Consider the following 23,413-nt stretch of genomic DNA (forward strand, 5'->3'; position numbering starts at 1 on the left):
AGGCAGAACCAGTAAATAGTGCAGGAAAACAAAATAGTCGTCGAATCTCAGCAAAGTTGGTTGTTACGCGTTGTAGGAATGTAAGGAAGGTATGCCGCAAGTGTTCTGATCACCGCAGAGGCTGAGCCGCACATGCGCTTTTACATGCAAGAGAGCGGAGAAAAGAGTTGTCTCGGTGAAATGAGAGAACGCTCTGAGAATGTCCCACGATTGATAGTTTCCTCTCGATTGGTTAGATATAAGTTTTGACTGACGAAGCTATAGTCATTTGCTGAGAAAGTCATTGCTGAGTGCCTGTCGTGGAGCTGAAATGAGGCCTTGCTAGTGCAGGACATTTAAAATTATCACGAAGAAGGGAGTGTGCTGATATTATGGGGTTATAGAGAGAACATGATGATGATGATGACGATCTCTATATAAGCCAATAGGTTTACACTAGGTTACAGAGCGATGCGGCTTGGAAACTGGAGGTTTAGTGACGCTAGCGGCATTGAAATACCGATACCAGAATTGATCGATTACTTTTTGATGGGAAGCGTGACAATGAATATTTTGCTAATGAAATGGTTTGGGAGCCACGCAGAGTGATTGGCACCTATTACGACGACTCCTGTTAGCTTATTTATTCTATCGAGTCGAAAGATATTGCATTCAGGGAATGCGGGAAGAGTATCACAGAGGCGAATGAATAAATTTAGCTATCTTTCATTTATAAAGATTAGATTATCTTGTATAGAACCTATAAGGATATCAAGGCCATTGACCTTGGGTAGCAGGCTATTCATATCAACATAGAAGATTAACAACTAGCTGAGCTCAGACATAACGGGTATGATGCCCAAGAGCTACGAAGTGCGAAAAGTAACTTTCTTTGTTACATGATCACATGTTTAAGTAGTTTATCATAGCAGAGTTTAATTGTTACTTCTTGGTCTTTACTATGACAAGCCGCACGTTGTTAGCATGAAATTGTTCTTCTCACTGCTGTTTCTGCGCTCTCAGGTTTCATGACTACAGTAAGGTTATTGCTGCAGAATTTAGACAGCAAATATCTACTTCGACCCTAGTTTCATTGTTGGAAATAATAACTAACCTCTGCGTGACTTATTCTCGGACTCACTCATCTTCCCATTTGTATTGGTAGTTGCAGCCGCACGGAGCACCACCTCCATTTTTTATTTCGCGCAGTGCCTGCTAAAGCTCATCCAACGTGCTGTATAATTGTGCTTCTAATTTCAGCCAAGTTGGTACCGCTTCGCCCACTCCAACCTCACCATCGGTATAGGAGGCTACGCATTGTTTCAAGGCACATGGACAGCGACCGAGTAAGCGAAATTTTTCTGTCAATGGCTGCGCTGTTTATGATGTAGTGTCATGATCTGCCGTTTCCAAAATACTGATTATGTGTAAACGTTTGATGTTGAACAAAAAATGTGGCTGGTTAAACACGACACTAGGCACATGACATGGAATTCAAGATACTTTTTCTGGATAGACACGAGTAAATCGCGCTCAACTAAGAACCTTTGTAAAACACCCCAGTACGAATGCGATGAAGGACACGCGTCAGTTCGGAGCCAGAGTTTGAAGTTGGATAATAACTTTTGGGGCGGACGCCGGCATCTGCGTCACGCTTGATGTCATTTTCTGCATGTCGATTTATACATCGCCGCATTTCAGTGGGAACACATTGCAAGAAGTGTAACGGGGGGTTTGTTACGAGGTACTGGGGCGACGGGAACGGCAACGGCAGCAGTCTGGGATCAGGTCGGCAAAAGACACACAAGCGTTGCGCTGGCAAAAACTCTCGAGAACACTGTCACCTCGTCTTCGTCTTTTCAAATCATCAGACGCATCTTCTTCTTTATCCTTACAATCGCCCCGGGGACAAGAGGAGCCATCCTGGCGACTTAGGATGATGGCAAGACGGCAGGGTCGTAGTAGGGCTTGAGGCGCTGGACATGAACGGTCTCCCGTCCTCGGCGGCGGAGATCAGGAGACGGCGTGAGGGGTTCCACGATATAATTAACCGGAGAGGTGCGCTCCAGCACACGGTAGGGACCATGGTACTTCGCAAGAAATTTTGAGGAGAGACCGGGAGTTCCTGAAGGGATCCAGAGCCACACAAGTGCGCCAGAAGTGTAGTTCGGTGAGGTTTGGTCGTGGTCGAGGCGGGAGCACTGGCGATGCTGGGTGTCAGTCGTGAGTGACCCGGCAATTTGGCGGCAGGCTTCAGCGTGTTGCGCGGCTTCGGAAACAGGCCGATATTCGGATTCATCAGGGCGGTAAGGGAGAATTGTGGCGATAGTAGCAGAGGGTTGGCGGCCGTAAAGTAGGAAGAAAGGAGAGAATCCGGTGGTAGACTGCGTAGCGGTATTGTATACGCATAAGTAACGTACGGAAGGACGAGATCCCAATTCGTGTGGTCAGAAGCGACGTACTTGGAGAGCATGTCTCCGAGTGTGCGGTTAAATCGTTCAGTGAGGCCATTGGTCTGCGGATGATAGGCGGTGGTAGTTCGGTGAATCGTGTTGCACTCTTTGAGAAGCGCCTTCTCCACCTCAGATAAGAACACGCGGCCTCGGTCACTGAGCAGTTCACGAGGTGCACCGTGGCGAAGGATGAATCGGTGCAAAATGAAGGAGGCGACGTCTGTCGCTGTGGCAGCCGGAAGGGCAGCAGTTTCGGCATATCGTGTAAGGTGATCCACCGCTACTATAGCCCAACGGTTGCCGGCTGCAGTGTATGGAAGTGGACCGTATAAATCAATGCCAACGCGGTCGAATGGGCGTGGAGGGCATGGTAACGGCTGCAGCTCAGCAGCAGAACGATGGGGAGGTGTCTTGCGACGTTGGCAGGGAATGCATGAGCGGACGTACTTCATGATAAAGGTGTACATTCCGCGCCAGTAGTAGCGCAGCCGTATGCGGGTGTAGGTCTTGAAAACGCCCGCGTGACCGCTGTGGGGGGCAGCATTGAAGTATGCGCATATCTCCGAGCATAAGTGACGTGGAATAACGAGCAGCCACTTGCGACCTTCGGAGTTGTAGTTACGGCGATAAAGTAGGGTGTCACGAATCGCAAAATGGGCAGCTTGGCGGCGGAGCGCACGTGACGGTGAAGCAGCCGTCGGGTTGGCGAGAAAGTCAAGAAGGGAAGCGACCCATGGATCCATGCGTTGCTCTGAAGGCATGTCGCTGAGGCGAAGCAAGGGCAGAGAAGCGTCGGAGGTGGAAAGGCTGGCGATCTCGGCTGGAAGGGGGCAGCGTGACAGTGCATCAGCGTCTTGGTACTTGCGGCCGGTGCGATACACGACGCGGATATCATATTCTTGGAAGCGAAGAGCCCACCTAGCGAGGCGGCCGGAGGGGTCTTTCAGGTTGCAAAGCCAACAGAGCGCATGGTGGTCGGTCACAACGTCAAAAGGGCGCCCATAGATGTACGGTCGAAACTTCGCGAGGGCCCATACAATCGCCAAACACTCTTTTTCAGTTACGGAGTAGTTGCGTTCTGCTGGTGTGAGTGTGCGGCTAGCATAAGCAACGACGTATTCGTCAAAACCAGGTTTTCGTTGGGCGAGGACAGCGCCGAGGCCAACACCGCTGGCGTCCGTGTGAACTTCGGTAGGAGCGGCCGAGTCGAAATGGCGCAGAATGGGCGGCGCCGTGAGGAGACGGCTCAAGGTGTTGTATGCGTCATCGCACGCTGGAGACCACAGTGATAAATCCGCACTTCCAGACAGCAGTTGAGTGAAAGGCGCAGCAATGGACGCAAAGTTGCGAATAAACCGGCGGAAATACGAGCACAAACCCAGGAAGCTGCGCAGGTCTTTGATGGAGGTAGGTTTGGGAAAGTCAACCACAGCACGAAGTTTCGCTGGGTCGGGACTGATGCCCTGCTTAGGGACAACATGACCTAAGATGGTTAATTGACGGGCGGCAAAACGACATTTTTTTAAGTTCAGCTGCAGGCCGGCGTCAAAGAGGCAGGTCAAGACGTGCTTCAAACGGGAGAGGTGGGTGTCAAAGTCCGGGGAAAAGACCACAATGTCGTCGAGGTAGCAAAGGCATGTCTTCCACTTAAGTCCGCGCAAAATGGTGTCCATCATCCTCTCAAAAGTCGCGGGGGCGTTACAAAGCCCGAAGGGCATCACCGTAAATTCATACAAGCCATCCGGTGTCACAAAGGCGGTTTTGGGGCGATCGGCTTCTTTCATAGGAACTTGCCAGTACCCGGAACGCAAATCGAGGGAGGAAAAGAGTTCGGCCCCTAGCAAAGAGTCCAGAGCGTCGTCTATGCGTGGCAGGGGATAGACATCTTTGCGCGTAATCTTATTAAGGCGGCGGTAATCTACACAGAAGCGTATGGAGCCATCCTTCTTTTTGACGAGCACCACAGGTGACGCCCATGGGCTGCTTGAGGGCTGAATGACGCCGCTCTGGAGCATCTTGTCGACTTGGTCTTCAATAACTTGGCGTTCGGCGACAGACACACGATAGGGACGTTGTCGCAGCGGTGCGTGGTCACCTGTGTCGATGGCATGGGTGACAGTGGAAGTTTGGCCCAAGGAACTTTGATGTGAGTCAAATGACGAGCGAAACTGATTAAGTAAAGTGAGAAGCTGTGCCCTTTGCGGCGCTGGAAGGTTGTCGTCGATGGAGCGAAGGAATGCTTCGGTTGAGGAGGGATCGGGCGCAGCAGTAGGTGGGCTGAGTGCGGCTATGGAGAGGTGCGGCGCATCGTCCATCTCTTCGCGGATGAGCAGAGACGCGAATGGTTGTACCGTGCCGAGACATTCACCTAGGCGCAAGGCGTTGGGGAACGAGAATGGGTTAGACACGAACAGTACGGAGAGGCCAGCGGATATAGTCAGTACGGCGTACGGCAAAGGCAGACACTTGCGGTGCAGAAAGATAGGCGACGGAGTGAACAGGACAGTGTCGTCGCGAAGAGGGCCGCAAGAGAGGGGTACGAGGACTGAAGAGCAGGGAGGCAGGTCAATGTCTTCGGCAACGAGGGCCTTAACACAGGCACCAGGAGGGGCAGTGTCCAAGACAGCTTCGGGCAGGTGAGAGAACTCGACTTCGGCTCGAGCACAATCGATGATAGCAGCATGGCGCGATAGGAAATCCCAGCCCAGGATAACAGCATCAGAACAGCAGGGCAGTACGACGAATTCGACAGCATAGATGGTCCCCTGGATTACAACGCGAGCGGTACACGCTGCTGACGGCTGGATGTTCTGAGCGCTGGCAGTGCGCAGTGAGAGTCCAGCAATTGGCGTCCTTACTTTTCTTAAAGAACTACACAGCTTTGCGTCCATGACGGAAACGGCAGCACCAGTGTCGACAAGCGCCATGACAGAAACGCCGTCGACGGAAATTTCAATGAGGTTAGCGGCTGACGGATGAGGCCTTTCGAAGTTCGTTGTGGACGCAGTTCTCGCCTCAGGAACTGCGGCGCCTAGTTTTCCTCCTGGTTAGCGGTGGGGCGACGTCGCATAGGCGAGATAGATCGGCGTCGTGGAGAAGAGGGCCGGCGGCTGGAGAGGGTAGAACGGTCCGGCGAGAAAGTACGACTTTGCGGTGGCGCAGCTGGCACTGCAGAGTACTGACTCGGTGGGGGCCAGTACCCAGGAGCTTGGGGAGGAATTTCCGCGTCCGGGAGACGACGGCGGCAATGCCGAGCTACATGACCTGGGAGACCACAAAAGAAGCAAATCGGTCCATTGTCCGTTGTGCGCCAGGAATCATTGACCCTTGGAGTAGGTCGACGGTAAGCCACTGGCCCTCGCAAAGGCGCCGGAGGCGCACTATAGATTGGCGGCTGCGGTCTTGCGACGACATCGGCATATGTCACTGGAGCCGAGACAGGAGGCGGTCTCGCGACGGCTTCGGCATATGTTAGCGGAGCCGCCACAGGTTGTGGTCTGGCGACAACGTCAGCGTATGTCAGCGGAACCGTGACAGGTGGTGACGGATGAACCGGTGGAAGAGCCTCAGCAACTTGCTCTTGAATTGTATGTCGGAGCGCTGGAGTCAGATATGATGGTCGGCCGTGAGCGCTCGGCAGAAAGGAAAGTTGACGTGCCACTTCTTCCCGCACGAAGTCTTTAATCTGCTGTAGCAGCGAGGGGTCAGGAGCAGGCGTGAGCCCAGCGAGCGACTCAACCTGCTGTGGCCGCTGGCGTGTCAGAATCCTCTGCTTGCGCAACTGCTCAAAGCTTTGACACAGCGTGACGACTTCAGCAACGGTACGCAAGTCGCGCGCTAGAAGCATCTGAAAAGCGTCGTCATCGATGCCTTTCAAGATGTGTTGGATCTTGTCGGCTTCCGACATACGAGCGTTGACCCGCTTGCACAAGTCGACGACATCTTCAATGTAGCTAGTGAAGCTTTCACTAGCCTGCTGAGATCGTTCACGCAATCGCTGTTCGGCTCGGAGTTGCCTGACAGCCGGTCGACCAAATACGTCTGCAAATTTAGTCTTAAAGGTGGACCAGGTTTGAATATCTGCCTCATGGTTGCGATACCAGAGGTTAGCCACACCGGCGAGATAAAAGGTGACGTTGTTTAGCTTCGTCACATCGTCCCATTTGTTGTATAGACTCACCCGCTCGTACGATGTGAGCCAATCTTCAACATCGTTCTCGTCAGTCCCGCTGAAAATGGTCGGGTCCCGTTGACGAAGGGAGCCGGCACAGATGACAGCCTGGCCCACTTGTACGGCCTGGTGTTGGACGTCCTCAGGCATCTTGCGCGTCGGGAGAGCACGACTACGGAGCTCCAGGGCCGATGTTTTTACCCCGGCTCCTCCACCAAATGTAACGGGGGGTTTGTTACGAGGTACTGGGGCGACGGGAACGGCAACGGCAGCAGTCTGGGATCAGGTCGGCAAAAGACACACAAGCGTTGCGCTGGCAAAAACTCTCGAGAACACTGTCACCTCGTCTTCGTCTTTTCAAATCATCAGACGCATCTTCTTCTTTATCCTTACAGAAGCTAAAAAAATCCGCTGCTTCTCAGCTAAGCCCGCTTATGCAAGCGAAAGCTTTGTTATGCGTGGTTATGCTGTGCTGTTAAGCGAGGCTAGACTCAACCTCTTCATCCGTCGACGAAGCCGAAGTCATGGCGGAGGCAGATGCAGCAGCGGCCGCCTCCAAAGCTCTTCGCTGCCGCCTTTCGGCATCCTTTGAGCCACTCGACGCTCCCGTTCTTCGTCGGTCTCTGCCGCTAGCTTGGCAAGTTTAACTCCCCTACCTCTAGCTAAATACTCAGCAGCGAGAAACTGTGAGGCGGCAGTATGTATGCACTACAGAGCGGCGCCGTCTCCCTTCAAGCGAACGGCTAGTCACGTGAAAACAGCTGGCGAAGTCGTGGTGCGCGGCTGCAGCTGAGTCAGGTGGTAGGTAACGTGGCTGACATACCTCCACTCCTCCCACTTATAGGTCAAATGTACCGCGCCAATGACCTTTGCTCGACGAGGCTAGTAAAATTTTCGCTTTAAAAATTCAGAGTAATTCTGCAGGAATAGCTGTGCTTTTTCTCGTTGAAATCGAATGGCATATGCATTTACACTTCGCCTCACAGCTTGTTTCGAGTAGAGTGGGTCTCAGACAGCGTGGTGACGGCGTCCAGTCATGGGTAGTTGGCACTCATGAGTGTGACGGCAGACCAGAGGAAGCTATGATGCCTTACACAATCGCAACAGTTGATCGAATTATGCATGCGACAACCTAAAGTTTGAAAATTAAACTTATTGTTTCTGTATTGTCTTTCTGCCCAGTAAAAAAGAACAATAAAATTTTTTAATTTAGAAATTAGAGATTAACGAACCATTAAATTTAATGAACATTGTATTAGGTATTGAATCGCAACTGTTATTAATTAGCAACTGCAGTACACCAGTATGAAGTAGCTAATTCTTAATTACGGTGTTATTAAATAGGTTATGACACCATTTTTCAGACTGAAGCTGCTTATTGTATGTTATTCGCTATATATCTCCGTACAATTGGACAAAATCTGAGCTCATTTGGTGCAGAGAATAATTTGCGATTGAAATCTTAAGTTCTCCTGAAACTTATGGCAGTCCTGCAACTCTGGCGGGCTTGCGATTCGTTACGAAATAAATCGACAGTTACGTGCTTGCTCGCAACAAAACGACTGAACTCGCATAGTGAGCGGAGTTGTCTGTGGTTCAGGCTTGGGGTGTGGTCGGGGGAAGGGGGGAAGTTGGAGGGGGACAAAGGCAACAGAAGCATGTACCCTGCCCTTTTATGTTTAGCTTCTGCGTGGTCTCGGCCCTTCACCACAATGCGCCACGCTGCACTTAAGGGTTTTGGCAGCAGCGCGCCAGTTTTCCAACATACGACGGCGCTGTCGATTTATGACGTCACGCAGATTGCTTCAGCATGGTCCGTCGCTGCCAAGGGGAGGGGCTTAGAGCTGATAACTTCAAATTACAATTTCTAGCACAAATCCGCGCGTACAACATCACTACTGTTGCAGAGTGAGCGACATTGGTCACAGTTCCGCCGTTTCGCGTGCTCCCTCCGTCGACCATTCTGCGCATGCGCGAGGAGCAAGTGACGTCACTGTGCACAGCTGGCGCACCTCGACGCGTGCGTTCGCTGCGCGCGCTCGCCGCTGCCACCACTGGCGCAGAGCCACGTGACGTCATTCCTCGCTGCACGCGTTCGCCGCTGCCGCGCAGAGACGTGACGTCACTCTGCACTGCTGGCGCGCCCGCCGCGTGCGCTCGCCGCAGTGCGCTCACGCTACGTATATCCTGGCATTGCAGAGCTGAGCCACTGCCAACTTTGTTTTTAAGTACGCATATTAACGTCATGGATAGGTGCAACGTAAAAACACGATTTGTTGATAGACCATGTCAAGACGCCTTTCCCAGGCTTTCGGAAAGGGTGCTCGACAATAGCATGTTCACACTGTCAATCAGATGATAGAGAAATGCGCAGAGTATAGCCAAATAGCCTTTCTCGATTACGGGAAACCATTTGACTCAGTCAGAACTCCAGCAGTCTTGCAGGCATTGCGGAATCAGTGTGTAGAAGAGCCTTATATAAAAATACTGGAAGGTATCTATAGCGGGTGCACAGCTACCACACTCCATAAAACTCCATAAAATCAGCGGTAAAATTCCAATACGAAAGTTCGCGAGTCAGGGAGACACGATCTCTCGACAGCTATTCATCGGCTGTTTGCACGACATATTGAGAAGCCTGAATTGCGAACACAGTGGATAAGAGTTAATGGAGAATACCGTAGTAATCTGCGATTCGCTTATGTTGTAGCCTTGCTAAGTCACTCAGGGGATGAACTGCAAAACATGGTCAGTGAGTTAGGCAAGCACGGAAGTACTGTGGATCTAAAAATAAATATGCAGAAAACAGAAGTGATGTTCAACAGTCTTGAAAAGGAACCGTAGTTTACAATTGGTAGCAAGGTGCTCTAAGTGGTAAAAGCATATGTCTAGTTTGGGCAGGTAGTGACTCCAGATCTGTATCCTAGAAAAATAAGAATAGAGAGCGCATTTGGCAGGTTCTCTCAGATCATCAATGGCAGTTTGGCAATATCCTTCAAGACAAACGTATATAATAGTTGTATCTAACCAGTACTCATCTAGGGGGCAGAAACGCGGAGGCCAGAGAAAAGGGTTCAGCTTAAGTAAAGGACAACACAGCGAGCTATGGAAATAAAAATAATAGATGTAACGTTAAGAGACCGGAAGAGGGCAGAGTGGGTGAAGGATCAAACATGGATAAATGACATCCAAGTCGAAATCAAGAGGAAGAAATGGGCTTGGGCAGCGCATGTAATGAGTCGGCCAGATAATCGATGGTGCTTAAAGGCCTACTTGACCGAAATTTTTCAAACCGTAAAAAGGTTGTTTTTTCATAGTACACCCCCGTATTATGCTACCCACAAAACATTACGCTCCAGTTTCAAGCAGTTACGGTGAAAAAGGCACGCAAAAATCGGAGTTTTCAATACCGAAACTGGAAAAACCGGCGCCATTGCCGCCGGCCGGAAGTGACGCATGTTTGAGACTACTCCAGACGGGTTCGTAGCGTCTGCTCGTTGCGGCTCGAGCAAAGCGCTGGTAGCGGTAGCGCGTGCAGCACTTTCTGCGATAAATACTGGTTATATGTGAAAACACACATCTTGAAACGGATGAAACGCCCTAGAAAGTTTTAAACGTGTTTTATTTGCTGTAGTAGACTAGAAAAGTCCTGGCTCAACCTCAGTGAAGATGATCGCGCCGCAATGCTTGTGAGCGCTGTTTGCCTGGCAGTATTCGATTACAGCTTGTGCAAAGTTCGGATATAGCGGAGGAAGGAAGCATATTCAAATGGAGGCCAAGTAGAAGTGCTTGTATTATAAAGTCGGCTTTTCTGAGCGGGCACGCGCGTGCCAACAGCACATGTGCGCTCTGCTGTGCGTGCAATATGGTTGTTGTCTTGATAAAATAAATGACCTGCCTTCTCCTTTTCCTTCTCATTTTTATCCCCCGTCGAAAGGTATTCCTGCCTGTGCACAGAAATTTGGAACAGGTGCTGTGAACGCCAGTTAAATCAATAAAAACAGATGGATGTGTAAAAAGAGAGCTGAAGAGAATTAAGTGCTGAGTTAAGCGAAAGAATATGCCAGAAGCAAAATTTGTGTTGCAAAATAAATATATATTTTTCTCTTCGAGGACCGTGGCATCAGTGCGGTGCCGATGCTGGGCTGGTTCATCTTTGCGCGCCTCGGTCGGGCAAGCCACTGCACGTTGCGAAATACATGTCGATTCAAATGAACAAAAACTTATGCGTTGCGTTCATTACAGTATTTACCTAGAACCACTTAAAGCCCGTGTACTGCCGGGACGGAAAGGTTTTTCTAATCTTTTCAAACCACACAGCTGGGCAGAACGACGTGGTTGCCGAACCCCAGTCGACCGTGTACGCCCACCGCGCAAATTACCGTAGGTGTCTCTAACCAAACATATAAATTTGATATTAAGGCGGAAGCCTTTAATGCCTCATCGTTGTAAGCAGGAGCTGTCGACAAGAAATGTCACGCTTTTCAGTTGGTCGAAACGGCCGTAACGTCACAGTGCGCGAATTTCAAACGGGGCCAATTGTACTTTGGCTACTAACCATGCAACCAATTAAAGGGATCGTATAGTGATGCCCCAAGTAAGTTTGAGTTTAGTTAATTGCTTACTTAACCAATTAGTCCAATTAACCTTTCTAGTCAGACCAGAAAAATAAATAAAACCGAGTAAGAAATCGGCCGAGCTTGGGAATCGAACCCCGGTCTCTGGAGTGCGAGTCGAGCACGCTGCCACTCCGCTATGCCAGCTCGATGGTTTGGAATGAACAAAGGTGCGTCTAGTGAATACGGTGTCTTCGTTCACTCCCATCTTCCTCCCTTCCCGTTACGGCGAGTTTCAGGTGTGCACCGAGATATGCGAGAAAGATACATTTCCTTTCCTCAAAAAACAATTTACTGACGAGCAAGGCGCATTTGTCCGCGTTTCAGATTGGTCCAAATTGTCGTGATGTCACCACGCGCGAATTTTGACGGGTGTCCACCGAAATATGTGAGACAGTTACTGCGCAACTTTCTTTCGTCAAATACAATTTTCGACTAGTGCTGCTGAGATATGCGAGACAGTTAATGCATAATTTCCTTTCCTCAAATACAATTTTCATTTTCTTCATTGCGGCCCCTCTTTCTTCTTTCACTCCACTTCCTCCCTTCCTGTACAGTGCGGCTCAGGTGTTCACCAAGGTGAGAGAGAATTACTGCGCCATTTACTTTCTTTAAAAAGCGTTGCGTTCAAAGGGCAAGGCATCGCGCCGAACGGGTGGTGGCGTTCAATGGACTCCGTGGCAGCGCTACAACACGCTGTCGCGTTCCACTCCTAAAGGCGAAGCTTAAGCGTCATTAATTGGCAGTTAATTAATGCACCAACAAAATGTGCAGTGAACAATCGCGTAGCAGAATGCAGCACTCAGGCTTTCGCCTTTCAGTACTTTAGCCGCTAAAGTCCCTCGCAATTTTTTGATATCGTAGGGGCCGGAGAGGATCTAACAGGTCCATTCGAAGTATGTATGCTGCCAGAGAGAGAAATAACATTTATTGACACCCGTCAAAAGGTTGACCCGGATCCGAGTCGCAGCTCGGTCCCAGCCATGTCCTCCCCCTTAACCGTCGACCGGAATCTCCTGGATCTCGGCAGCGGCCAGGGCGAGACGGATGACAGTGCGTTGTTCTTTTTCGTCCTCTTTCAGAAGCAGTGCCTCCCAGGACTCAGCAGTTCTGTAAGGCTCTCCAAAGCTAGGACATGTCCATATCATATGGACCATGTCCGCTATGCCCTCGCAACGCTTGCACCTGGGGCTGAAAATCTCCGGGTGCCACTTTTATAGAGCTGCGGGTTCGGAAAAACTCCAGTTTGAAGCTTGCGCCACACGACCTCTTCGCTTTTAGTGAGTTGTCTATTTGGTTTTGGAAATGTCGCTCTGCTCATCGAACCGTAGGGGCTCTTCATCTCGCGAGGGGGATGGGGTTGCGTATGAGACGCCCCTGGGATCCCGGAAGGTAGCTAATCCTCGGGCCAGTGTGTGCGCTTTCTCGTTCCCCCTCAACCCCTGGTGCGCCTGTTCTGCCGGTGGTGGGGCACCGGCCAGCACTCGTGCTGCTACAGCTGAAATGCAGCCCGCGTCAAAGTTTCTGATCGCTGACTTTGAGTCACTGACAATAATTTTGACCTGTTTTTGAGTTAGAGCCAGCTCAATGGCCAGCTCTTCCGCCTCCGTTGCGGTCGAGTTTCGGGTGCTGCAGCACGCTACCGGGCCCTCGTTTTCCCTGGTTGTTACCGAAACGCGCCCCGTACCGTCCGCGCATTCTGCGGCATCTGTATACAAGACGTCCTGTCTGCCATCAAATCGGGCTTGCAAAGCTACTGCTCTATCCCTCCTCCGGCTCTCATGGTAGATGGGATGCATGTTTTTTGGGAGTGGAGGTATCTTTAATTTGTCTATAACCTGTGTAGGAACCTTTTCAGTACGTCTGGAGCATGCTCGTGGCTCATGCCCTAGCTTCTCCAGAATGGTGCGACCGGTACGGCTGCGCAACAGTCTCTGGTATTGCGAGGCTGTTGCAGCCTCAATGAGCTCTTCGAGGGTATTGGAAACACCCAGTCTCATAATCCTGTTGGTCGATGTATTGGGTGGTAAACCTAGTGCCGTTTTTATCCCTTTACAAATGAGAATGTCGAGTCTGTCTTTTTCTGCCTTGTGAAGCCGCAGATATGGCGCCACGTAGACTATCCTACTGATTACGAAAGATTGGACTAGCCTATGGAGGTTAGCTTCTTTCATGCCTGCATGTTTGTTTGCAATCCGTTTCAGGAGTCTACAAGTTTGACTTGTGCTGGCCTCTAGCCTCTGAATAGTTTCCGAGTTCCTGCCGTTGGCCTGAATTCGTAGTCCAAGAACTCTAATGATTGCCACCGTTGGTATAATGTTACCGTTGACCCTGGGTGTGATTCCCGGGTTATATGGTCCGTCCTGTTTTATACGCGGACGCTGGGGCGATCGCATTGGGGGGAGGAAGAGCGCTTCCGATTTTTCGGCTGAACACCTTAGCCCGATCGGTTCTAAGTACCTTTCTGTAACATCGATTGCTCGCTGGAGCGTTTGTTCAATTTGGCCGTCACTGCCCCTACACATCCACAGAGTCAGATCATCTGCGTATAATGTGTGGTTCAGGCCCGGGATTTCGTTCAGGTGTGCGGGGAGGCCAAGCATGGCGATATTAAACAAGGTCGGGGATAACACCGATCCCTGCGGTGTAGCTTTGTTGCCCAGTCGAATACCCTCCACTGTGTGTCCCCCCATACTGATAGTTGCCGTTCTGTCTGTGAGGAAATCACGTATGTAGTTGTAGGTGCGAACTCCTACGTCTAACGCACCCAGATTCTCCAGAATGGCCGAGTGCTTCACGTTATCGAAAGCTTTCGCCACATCTAGACCAACGACCACCCTGGTGTCTACTGTTGAATTGTATATGATGTGTTCTTTTAGCTGCAACATGACATCGCATGCAGACAAATGCGGTCTAAATCTGATCATGGTATTCGGATAGAGACTATTGTCCTCCAAAAACCGATTCAGCCGGGCCTGAATCACATGCTCCATCAGCTTGCCCACACACGACGTGAGAGAGATGGGACGCAAGTGCTCGAAACCCGGCCGTTTCCCCGGCTTCGGGATGAACACGAGGTTTGCGTCCTTCCATGCCGCCGGCAGCCGACCGGCCTCCCAACACTCCTGCATGTAGGCTACGAGATGTTGGATCGACGCGTCATCCAGGTTTCTTAGAATTCGGTTGCTGATCCCGTCTGGACCCGCTGCAGTCTTGGTTCTCAATCTGTTTATTTGTGCTCAGATTTTCCGTAAGAACCCATACAAACATGACTGAATTCACAAGAATTTTAAGGCCCTTTAATGCCTCGTCATTGTAAGCAGAAGTTGTCGAGAGAAATGTCACGCTTTTCAATTGGTCGAAACGGTCGTGACGTCACAGTGCGCGAATTTCAAACGGGGCCAATTGTACTTTGGCTACTTACCATGCAACCAATTAAAGGGTTCGTATAGTGATGCTCCAAGTTAGTGGGACTTAACCAATTAACCTAAATAACCTTTCTAGTCAGACCAGATCAATAAAACCGAGTAGGAAATTGGCCGAGCTCGAGAATCGAGGCCCGGTCTCCAGAGTGCGAGACGAGCACGCTACCACTTCGCCATGCCAGCTCGATGGTTTGGATTGAACAAAGGCGCGTCTAGTGAATGTCTTCGTTCACTCCCATCTTCCTCCCTTCCCGTTACGGCGAGGTTTAGGTGTCCTCCGAGATATGAGAGGCACATACATTTCCTTTATCAAAAACCATTTTAACGACGAGCAAGGCGTAGAACCTTTCCTCAAAAAGCGTTGCATTCAAAGGGCAACGCATCGCGCCGAACGGGTGGTGGCGTTCCGTGGACTGCCTGGCAGCGCTGTCGCTGTCGCGTTCCACTCCTGTCGCGTTCCACTCCTAAAGGCAAAGATTAAGCAATTGGCAGTTAATGCACCAACAGAATGTGAAGTGAACAATCGCGTAGCAGAATGCAGCACTCAGGCTTTCGCCTTTCACCACTTTAGCCTCTAAAGTTCTTCGTAATTTTTAAGCATGAAATGCTTTTAGCTCCCGTTGTCGGTAGTGTGGTGACGTCACGCCGAGACCGAGAGCCATCATCCAGGCACTGAAATCCACTCATCCGGGCACTGAATTCCAGTCATCCGGGCTCTGAAACGAGAACATCCGGGCACTGTACGAGACTTAACGAGATTTAATGAGACTCTCTGAGCCCTCCTACGCGACCGGCATGCAAGCGCCGGTTGGTCTCCAAACGAGTCACAAAAAATAACTGCTGCCAGTGCCTTCTCAATGTTTATCAAGATATCAGTCGAGCTGTGCGTTTGATAATACACGGAATTATAATTTCCGATTTCTAATAACGCGTGCAAAAACCACATACATGCCACAATATTTAAGCATGAAATGCTTTTAGCTCCCGTTGTCGGCAGTGTGGTGATAGTCACGCCAAGACTGAGAGCCAACATCCGGGCACTGAATTCCACTCATCCGGGCACTGAAACGAGAACATCCGGGCACCGTACGAGATTTAACGAGACTCTCTAAGCCCTCCTACAGGACCGGCATACAAGCTCCGGTAGCTTCGCGCCGAACGGGTGGTGGCGTTCCTCCCTTCCTGTATGGTGCGGTTCGGGTGTCCGCCGAGATGACAGAGAATTACTGCGTCATTTCCTTTCCTCAAAAAGCGTTTCGTTCAAAGGGCAACGCATCGCGCCGAACGAGTGGTGACGTTCCTCCCTTCCTGTACGATGCGGTTCGGGTGTCCACCGCGATGACAGAGAATTGCTGCTCCATTTCCTGTCCTCAAAAAACGTTGCGTTCAAAGGGCAAGGCATCGTGCTGAACGGGTGGTGGCGTTCCTACCTTCCTGTAAGGTGTGGCTCGGGTGTCCACCGAGATGGCAGAGAATTACTGCGTAATTTCCTTTCCTCAAAAAGCGTCGCGTTCAAAGGACGAGGCATCACGCCGAACGGGTGGTGGCGTTCCGCGGACTGCCTGGCAGCGCTACAACACGCTGTCGCGTTCCACTCCTAAAGGCGAAGCTTAGGCGTCATTAATTAGCAGTTTATTAGTATTTAGTCATTAATCAGTCATTACACACTACTCAGTAATTTGTCATTACTTCGTCATGAATTATGTGTGACGTAATCCAGTGGTAACATCACCAGTGTCACATACGCAAAGTGGTGCTGAAAACGCTTTCGCCTCTACGCACTTCGGACAGTTTCGAAGTTTCGAACGCGCTGCATATACATTCTTGTCAGGCCTTCGTCTCGTCGTGTCCGCGTGCGCTTCGCATTATGCCCGTAAACATTTCATGCTTACTCTACTCTCGGTTACGGGAGAGGCAGTTTTTTTTTTCTTAAATAGGGATGTGCCGCTGCACTACGAGAAGGATATGCTCTACTTAGCGCATTTGTTGCTAGCGCACCGTGATGTTTCGGTGACGAGTATACAACTGAACTGTTCGAGCATATGCAATTTAATTGCAGTCCGCTTGGTATGCAATTATAGTATTTATTCGTCGGCGAACATCAAAGTTAGAGTGCACAGCGTAAGCGTTGCTTTTATTGAACTGACTGCTGTTAGGTTTAAGTGAATTCCTCCTGCGCCTCCATGCAGCCGTTGATGTTCCCTTTTTGCCATGAATGTGGCCTTTGTCACCAAGGCGTGTTCGACGGATTCTTTTGCAAGGTCTTGAAAAAGGAAATGAACACCCACTTCTCCATTTCCTCTCTTCGTTTCTTTTTTTGCTAGGTTACATGTGCATGATGACCAAAAGAGCCTTGGAATGGTAAAAGCCACAGGAAAACTAGGGCTCATGCTACGCGTCTACAAGGACGGTTATACGGTGTGTACAACTACGGGCACGAACACGTTAACAAAAAGGACCAACTCACATGCCATCAACATGAACATCGCTTGCACACCGGCGCAAAAGATGGATGACGTGATATACGTGAGTAACGTATACTAGTCGTATTTTTTTGCAAAAAATGAACCGATAACTGAAAATTTACCTCTTGACCCTTTCAGGCGCCATTTCTGTTTCGACTGAAATCAATTATTTTTTCACCTAAGTAGTATATTAAGGCCTCAAGAAAGGGAATTTGTTAGTTTTCGAGCGCGAAAGACCAGCAGGTCAGTTCTTACAACGATGTGGAGAATTCCGTACAAAGTGCCAGATTTGTTAGAAATAGTACCATCGCAGTATTCTCGTGTGTCAGGTAAACACCCTAGGGATCGTGGAATCACTTTGCGTTTCCAAAATGCACATTACGCTCGAAATTGAGCAAATATCATCGGTGTTTTCACTCGCGGCTTCTGCACAAAAACGGCGGGCAATGTGCTACCTAGCTCACTGTTATGTGAAATATTACACTTACTGCGTTTTCTACATGGTTCCAAAAACAACGTATTTGCAATAAGAACGGTGCTCAATTTGACTGAAATAAGGAAATCATTGTTAAGTGTTCCAGAAAAAGCTGTAAGTTTGCGGCTTACGTAATCGTGCACAAAGCGCCTGAAAGGGTTAACGAAAGCATATGCGTATACTTATTCCTGATGACTTTTTTATGTTTAGATATTTATTTTAATAAACGGTAACATACATGGTTTGTTCTGAAAGTAGTAGGACTCATTTTTTTAAACAAAATTTATTCAAGAGAATAGTACGAACGATTACAATTTTCAAGGTAGCACCCTTCCGCACCTACTCACTGCTGCTAATGAGTTTTACAATTTTCGTACGCCTCCAGGGACGCCTGGACCGGAATGCTGTTTAGCTCCCTCGTCACGGCCTGTTGAACCACCTCTACCGATCCGTGATGTTTCCCCTCGAGCGTCGATTTTATTCTCGGGAATGGAAAAAAGTCTGGCAGGGCCAAGTCGAGGCTGTAGGGGGGCTGAGACAGCGTTGCCGCCTTGTGTGGGACAAAAAAATCGGGGTCCTCATTCAGATGACGAAGAACATCCTACCGGTTGGCCTTTTCCTACTCTGACAACACTGCCGGCACCAACTTCGCGCACGCTTTAATCATGGGTAAGTTTTCTGTCACGATCCCAAAAACTTGGGTTTGAGGAATGCTCAAATAATCAGCAATCATTCTGATAGATCACTGTTAAGTAAATGTTTCCCTCGCTACACATTTTCGTTGGTCTTGCTGGTCGAAGGGCGTCTGAAGCGGTCGTCTTCCTCCACTCTTTCCTTACCTTCTCGGAAAAGCTTGTGCCTATCAAAAACACCTGATCTACCCATGGAAGCGTCACCGTAGGCCTCCTTAATCATGTTGTGAGTCTCTTTGCCCGTTTTACCAAGATTTACGCAAAATTTGATCGCGTATCCCTGATGCAGTAAACACTCGACGATTCTGCGTGACGAGACGTTTCGACAGGGGTTCACAGTACAAGCGACCTCCTCTTTTTAGCGGCCGAGAGCCGACTGCCGATTTTCCGCAGCATTCCCAATATCCCCCTTCAACGATCCTGCACGCGCAGACCACCTCTCGTCCGCCCGTTCACCCAGGAAAAAACCAGTCCTACTACTTTCAGAACAGACCATGTATATTTAGCTGAAAAGATATTAAGATATTAAGCTGATATTAAATGAAAACGTGTGTGTTTTTACTTTGGATGACACCCATAAGAGATGGCGTCCTCATGCAACCTGGCAGGTGGCGGTTCAATTAATGATTGGTCGCGCGAGGTTGATCGGGGAGAGCAACTTGGATCGCGCGCATACCCAACCGGTGGCACCACTTGCCGTCAGAGCGCAGAAGCAGTCTTAAATGTGTGTGTCCACGTTTTTTTTTTATTTTTGATTTTAGGGGTGAAAATCATACTTCGAATTTGAAGGCCGTAAAAATTGAAGGTATGTACCGTTTAAAAATTTTCTTAATCGGGAATGTGGTTCGAAATATCCAACGTCAGAACTACGCATTTGAAAGCTATTGAGTTGGCTTCCTCCCATTGCACATTTATGAAAAGATGCCGCTCGCATGTCTAATGCGTCACACACAGGTACCATTTGTGTATCTTACGACTTAGACGCAGTTAACGCGAATTCAGCGACGATGCTATGCGCAGCAGCATAATTTTATTCATCTGCAACGCGGGAAAGTCAACTTCTGAGGTTTCGAATGTCCGTTTTTGACTTTCGATATTCCGAACGGCACTGCCGATTAAGAAAATCCAAAACAGCGGCTCATGTATGAAGCTGACGGCCTTCAGTTTCGCAATATAATCTTTCCCTTTAGAATCGAAGGTAAAAAGGTTGATCAGTAATTTTTAGTTAATTAAACGTCGAATTATTGAGCTCTGTCTCGTACAAATTGTCCGCCTTTCCGATCCACCTCAACAGACCGCACTGACGTGTTGCTCACTGTTTTTAAAATAACGAACATTAAACGCAGGAAGAATGACCTAATGGAATGCATAAATGCTTGCATGACTATAGAATCAAGGGCTCCACAGTCAGGTGGGTAATATATAAGCGAATGGCGAAAGTCGATTATGTCTTAGTTGGTGTTACACACGCTCTATTCAATTTATGAAGGGATCTGTCGCCATACGGGAAGCCTAAAGAAACAAAGGCCAAAGTGCTAAAAGTTCTTACTATAAAATTCCTAGATTTGCTCAAGAATGCAAAGCAACGACTTGTAGATGATGGATCACTTGACCATTTTTAACTCGTCACGTCTAAAGCGGCGTCCAATATCATGATCCTTTCTACGTTATCGTTATCGATCAATACGCATGCAGTGTGGCGCCAAGAAGAGTTGTCGCTTTTGGACGAGCATAATGACGGCCGATAAAAAATCGCTTGGTAACCTTCCAGTGATCTCCTCCCTGTTTATGCTTCACTCTGAGCGAAACTGACGAAATACAGCAGCGGTGACGCAGTGGTTTGAGCGTCCACCTCGTATGCGGGAAGTGTGGGGTGCCTTAAAAATGGGTACAAGCTTCTCCCTGACCTGGTTCTCGGCTTCACCGAGGGGCGAGTGGAACGCTCGGAAAATGAGTCTTTTAAGCCCACCTTTTGTAAACAAAAATACCTCGTGCCATGGCATTTTTGGCCAGAGTTGCCATTGGTACATTGAACTTCAGCATCAGCATCAAGACGACGACATCTTTGAGGCTCGCTTTTTAGTGGTCACTGGCGTGCTTATACAACTGCGGCTTTGCCGTTATACGCGCCAGGCCACCGGAGAGGACTGGAGGTTCGCCACTAGCTTGGTGGCGGGAAGCATTTGTGCAGCAGAGCTAAGACTGCTAAAATGGGATGGTCGGCAGTTTGTTACGATTCGTGAGTGCCAAGTGCCTGAAAAACTTTAGAAGCTCAAGAGTTTCAACAAAGGCCTGCGTAGACGGTCAGCATTAACGCATGCCTTACGTGGCCCTTGGACACCTCATTCGAGCGAACTGCCAACTCACCTCAGAACCCAATATCTTGCTCACCCGGCCTATATTTTTCTTTTTTTAGAAACCATTTCATTAAATAACTGGTTATATTCCCTCTGCATCACACATTCCCAATACTAGGCAACTTAATCAGGCTAACTTTTCATTTACCGTTTATCTGCGCCAACTTACGCAATTATAACCTAGAAAAAATGCTGATTAGGCCAGGAAACCATCATCTTTTCTCCCTTAGTTTCATACCTGAAAAGAGGTCGAAATAATTATGTTCAGATCTGACGTCATTTCACGCGACAAGTGTTGAGACAAGATACTGCTGTTGTGATGCCATCTAATGTCATTAGATGCGATCACATCTAATTGTTATTAAGCTCGTGCCACGGTCAGAGTTAAAAAGGTTGACGATACCATCGTTTTCTTTCTGTTTCAGGTAATGGGAGAATATGTTGACTAGACGTTTTCTCCCATAAACGACTGCATGAAATCTCATTCTCCGGGAAACAGTAACAATACAACGTGCTCACTTCATTGCCACATTCACTTGCTTGCTTCGCCTGCTAAGCCAGAATAAACTGGGATGTTTTAACGTCTCTCTTTTCTCGTCACGTTTGCTGCCCAATCTGCACCAGCCATTTAAAAATGCAAGCCGTCCTGTTCTCCGTAGGGTACAAAGACAAAAGAAAAAATTTGCTGCGTTACAGTAACATTTAATTGCTTGTTGTATGTGTTCATACAATATGAAGCATGAAAAGCTAATTAGTCTCACAATTTTGGCAACTGACCGTACTTGTTCTCATGCCTTTGTTCTCACTTTGCGCGAAAAATTTCGGCCAAGCCCGCAAAGATGCTACCACGACCATTAGGTCCGAGAGTATCTGGGTAGACGTGTTTAGAAGCTTAAGTTGAATGTACAGGTCTTGTACCGCAACCTGATATTCCTGCTGGCCAGAAATTAAGACCACATTGACACTCAGTTCATCTGAGGCGCGTACTTCCTTCATACAGTTCACGTTCAATAGTAACAATCTTATTCTCTATTTAGTTTCCCTGAGACGTTATTCCACGCGCGAGTGGAATGCGCCTACTAGTTGTCTACCTGAAAGCCTTCAATTTCAGGTAGACATGAGCCCAAGTCAACATAAATCATCAACGGAAATTGTGCAGAGCGCTATACTTCGTCAATGTGTAATCAATGATTTGACGGCATTGCTATGACGAAGTGGAAGTGGATTCCGCCTTGCCCTATGTGACGTTCGCTTACAACACCTCTCGGCATGACACAACTGGTTAATCTCCGCTCTATCTCTTATAAGGCAGGCACGCCGTCGTGCCTTTGGACACACTCGTCCCATCCGCTGACCGTCCCGTCACCGCGTACGCCCGTGGCGCTATTGCTCAAGCTGCAGACGCTCGCCAAATTGCCGTACTCGGCTCCAAGCGTCCCAGCAAGCGCAGAAGTCTATGTACGATAATCGCCATCGCTATGTCACCTACGAACCGGGCTCACTCGTTCTTCTGTGGTCCCCTTCCCGTCGCGTCCGTCTCTCTGAGAAACTTTTGTCCCCCTACCATGATCCTTATCGTGTTGTGCGCCAGGTCACCGATGTCACGCATGAAGTTGCTCCTCATACACCTGCATCCTCATCATGTAGACCAACCGCCGATATTGTTCACGTTATGCGCCTCAAGCCCTACCACGCCGCTCCTCTATCACCGGCCTTACGCCGGGACGGCGCTCATGACGGCCGGGGGTCATGCTACGACGAAGAGGAAGTGGAAATCGAAGTGGCCTCCCGCGTGTAAAAGATGTGTATCCGCTATGCACCCTGGCCAATCCCCCGCCGTGGGTATGTGCCATTATGCCTGAGGACATCATCATCATCAAAAGATGAACGAAGTAGAAGAGGTTGATGGGTCCCCCTGTTCGCGTTGGTGCTCCCTGCTGCTCCCTGCTAGGAACAATTCAGTCTAGAACCCTATCACTTGTAAATAAATCTAAATAGTATTTCTCCGTAACAGTATATCGTCGGGCGAGGAGCGAACTTTGCCGAAAGAGTAAGCATACACTCGTCGTATCGTCAATTTTATTGCATAGAGCATTCGTTGCTTTTTGAGTGGATGAAATAAATGACGACGTGCTATGAATTGACAGAAGAAATATTTTTCATGTCCATGCGGCGAAGTTTAGCATCGCTGCTCGGTGTCAACAAGCGCTGTCATGTTTTAGTGGTTACTGCTTCGCTTGCTCGTCGCAGTGCGCTGAAAAACCAAGAAAACACTGTAAAACAATTTCACATAAATTATTAAGAATGATAAAGAACTCAGCACCTGATCGTTGGCGCTCATTAAGGAAGCTAAACACAATTAATCTCCCGCATCTTTAAAAACAAGCCGACATCCGACAGAAAACTGCTGCTTTATGCAGTGAGCACAGCGCCAACGTGGGCCTTTGTGTGGTGGCCGTGCAGCCTGATGAGCCTTAGAATTGTGGGTTTTAGTGGAAGTATTTTTGTGAGCCCCATCACCTTGGTTATGTGAACCATTTTTTATGAAGCTGAAACATCTTCCAGCGCTAATGGAAGTGCTAGTGAAAAGTGCCTCACAAATTTTTTTTTTGTGCTGAAATTTCCTGCGAGAAAAGAAAGGGCTCTTCTGTCAAAATATACAATTGGTAGGATTCGAACATGACGAGAGCTTTGGAACACACACACACGAAACGACGGGGCACGCAGGACCCGTCGTTGTTTCTGGTCTCTGTGCTGCCTTCTCTATGATTGGCGTTATC

At 48.9% G+C, this 23,413-nt stretch overlaps 3 protein-coding genes across 4 annotated transcripts in view; 1 reads left to right on the forward strand and 2 right to left on the reverse strand.

Annotated features, from left to right (window-relative positions):
• Window positions 1-21,155, forward strand: part of LOC149339929 (uncharacterized) — a 42,896-nt gene extending 21,741 nt beyond the window's left edge. Inside the window, exons 5-7 of the mRNA XM_089548637.1 lie at window positions 1,240-1,325; window positions 16,969-17,170; window positions 21,059-21,155. Of these exons, the coding sequence (XP_089404763.1) occupies window positions 1,240-1,325; window positions 16,969-17,170; window positions 21,059-21,082 (312 nt within the window). The 3' untranslated portion in view covers window positions 21,083-21,155. The remainder of the gene's footprint in view (window positions 1-1,239; window positions 1,326-16,968; window positions 17,171-21,058) is intronic.
• LOC149339930 (uncharacterized) lies at window positions 3,961-7,004 on the reverse strand. The gene is made up of 3 exons (XM_089550018.1): window positions 5,890-7,004; window positions 5,633-5,826; window positions 3,961-3,964 (listed from the first exon to the last, which is right to left on the reverse strand). Exons 1-3 carry the CDS (start codon window positions 6,751-6,753, stop codon window positions 3,961-3,963), a joined length of 1,062 nt encoding a protein of 353 aa, XP_089406144.1. The 5' UTR covers window positions 6,754-7,004.
• Window positions 21,156-22,698: 1,543 nt separating the features above from the next.
• LOC149339931 (glycoprotein antigen BM86-like) overlaps window positions 22,699-23,413 on the reverse strand; it is a 50,236-nt gene continuing 49,521 nt past the window's right edge. The window contains exon 15 of one of the 2 annotated variants that reach the window (XM_089548648.1): window positions 22,699-22,906. The gene's annotated coding sequence lies outside the window, so the exon portion shown is untranslated. The remainder of the gene's footprint in view (window positions 22,907-23,413) is intronic. The other variant, XM_089548647.1, reaches the window with a different exon arrangement.

This window comes from Amblyomma mixtum, chromosome 6, assembly GCF_055824585.1.
Source record: "Amblyomma mixtum isolate Tamu chromosome 6, ASM5582458v1, whole genome shotgun sequence".
NCBI lineage: Eukaryota > Metazoa > Arthropoda > Arachnida > Ixodida > Ixodidae > Amblyomma > Amblyomma mixtum.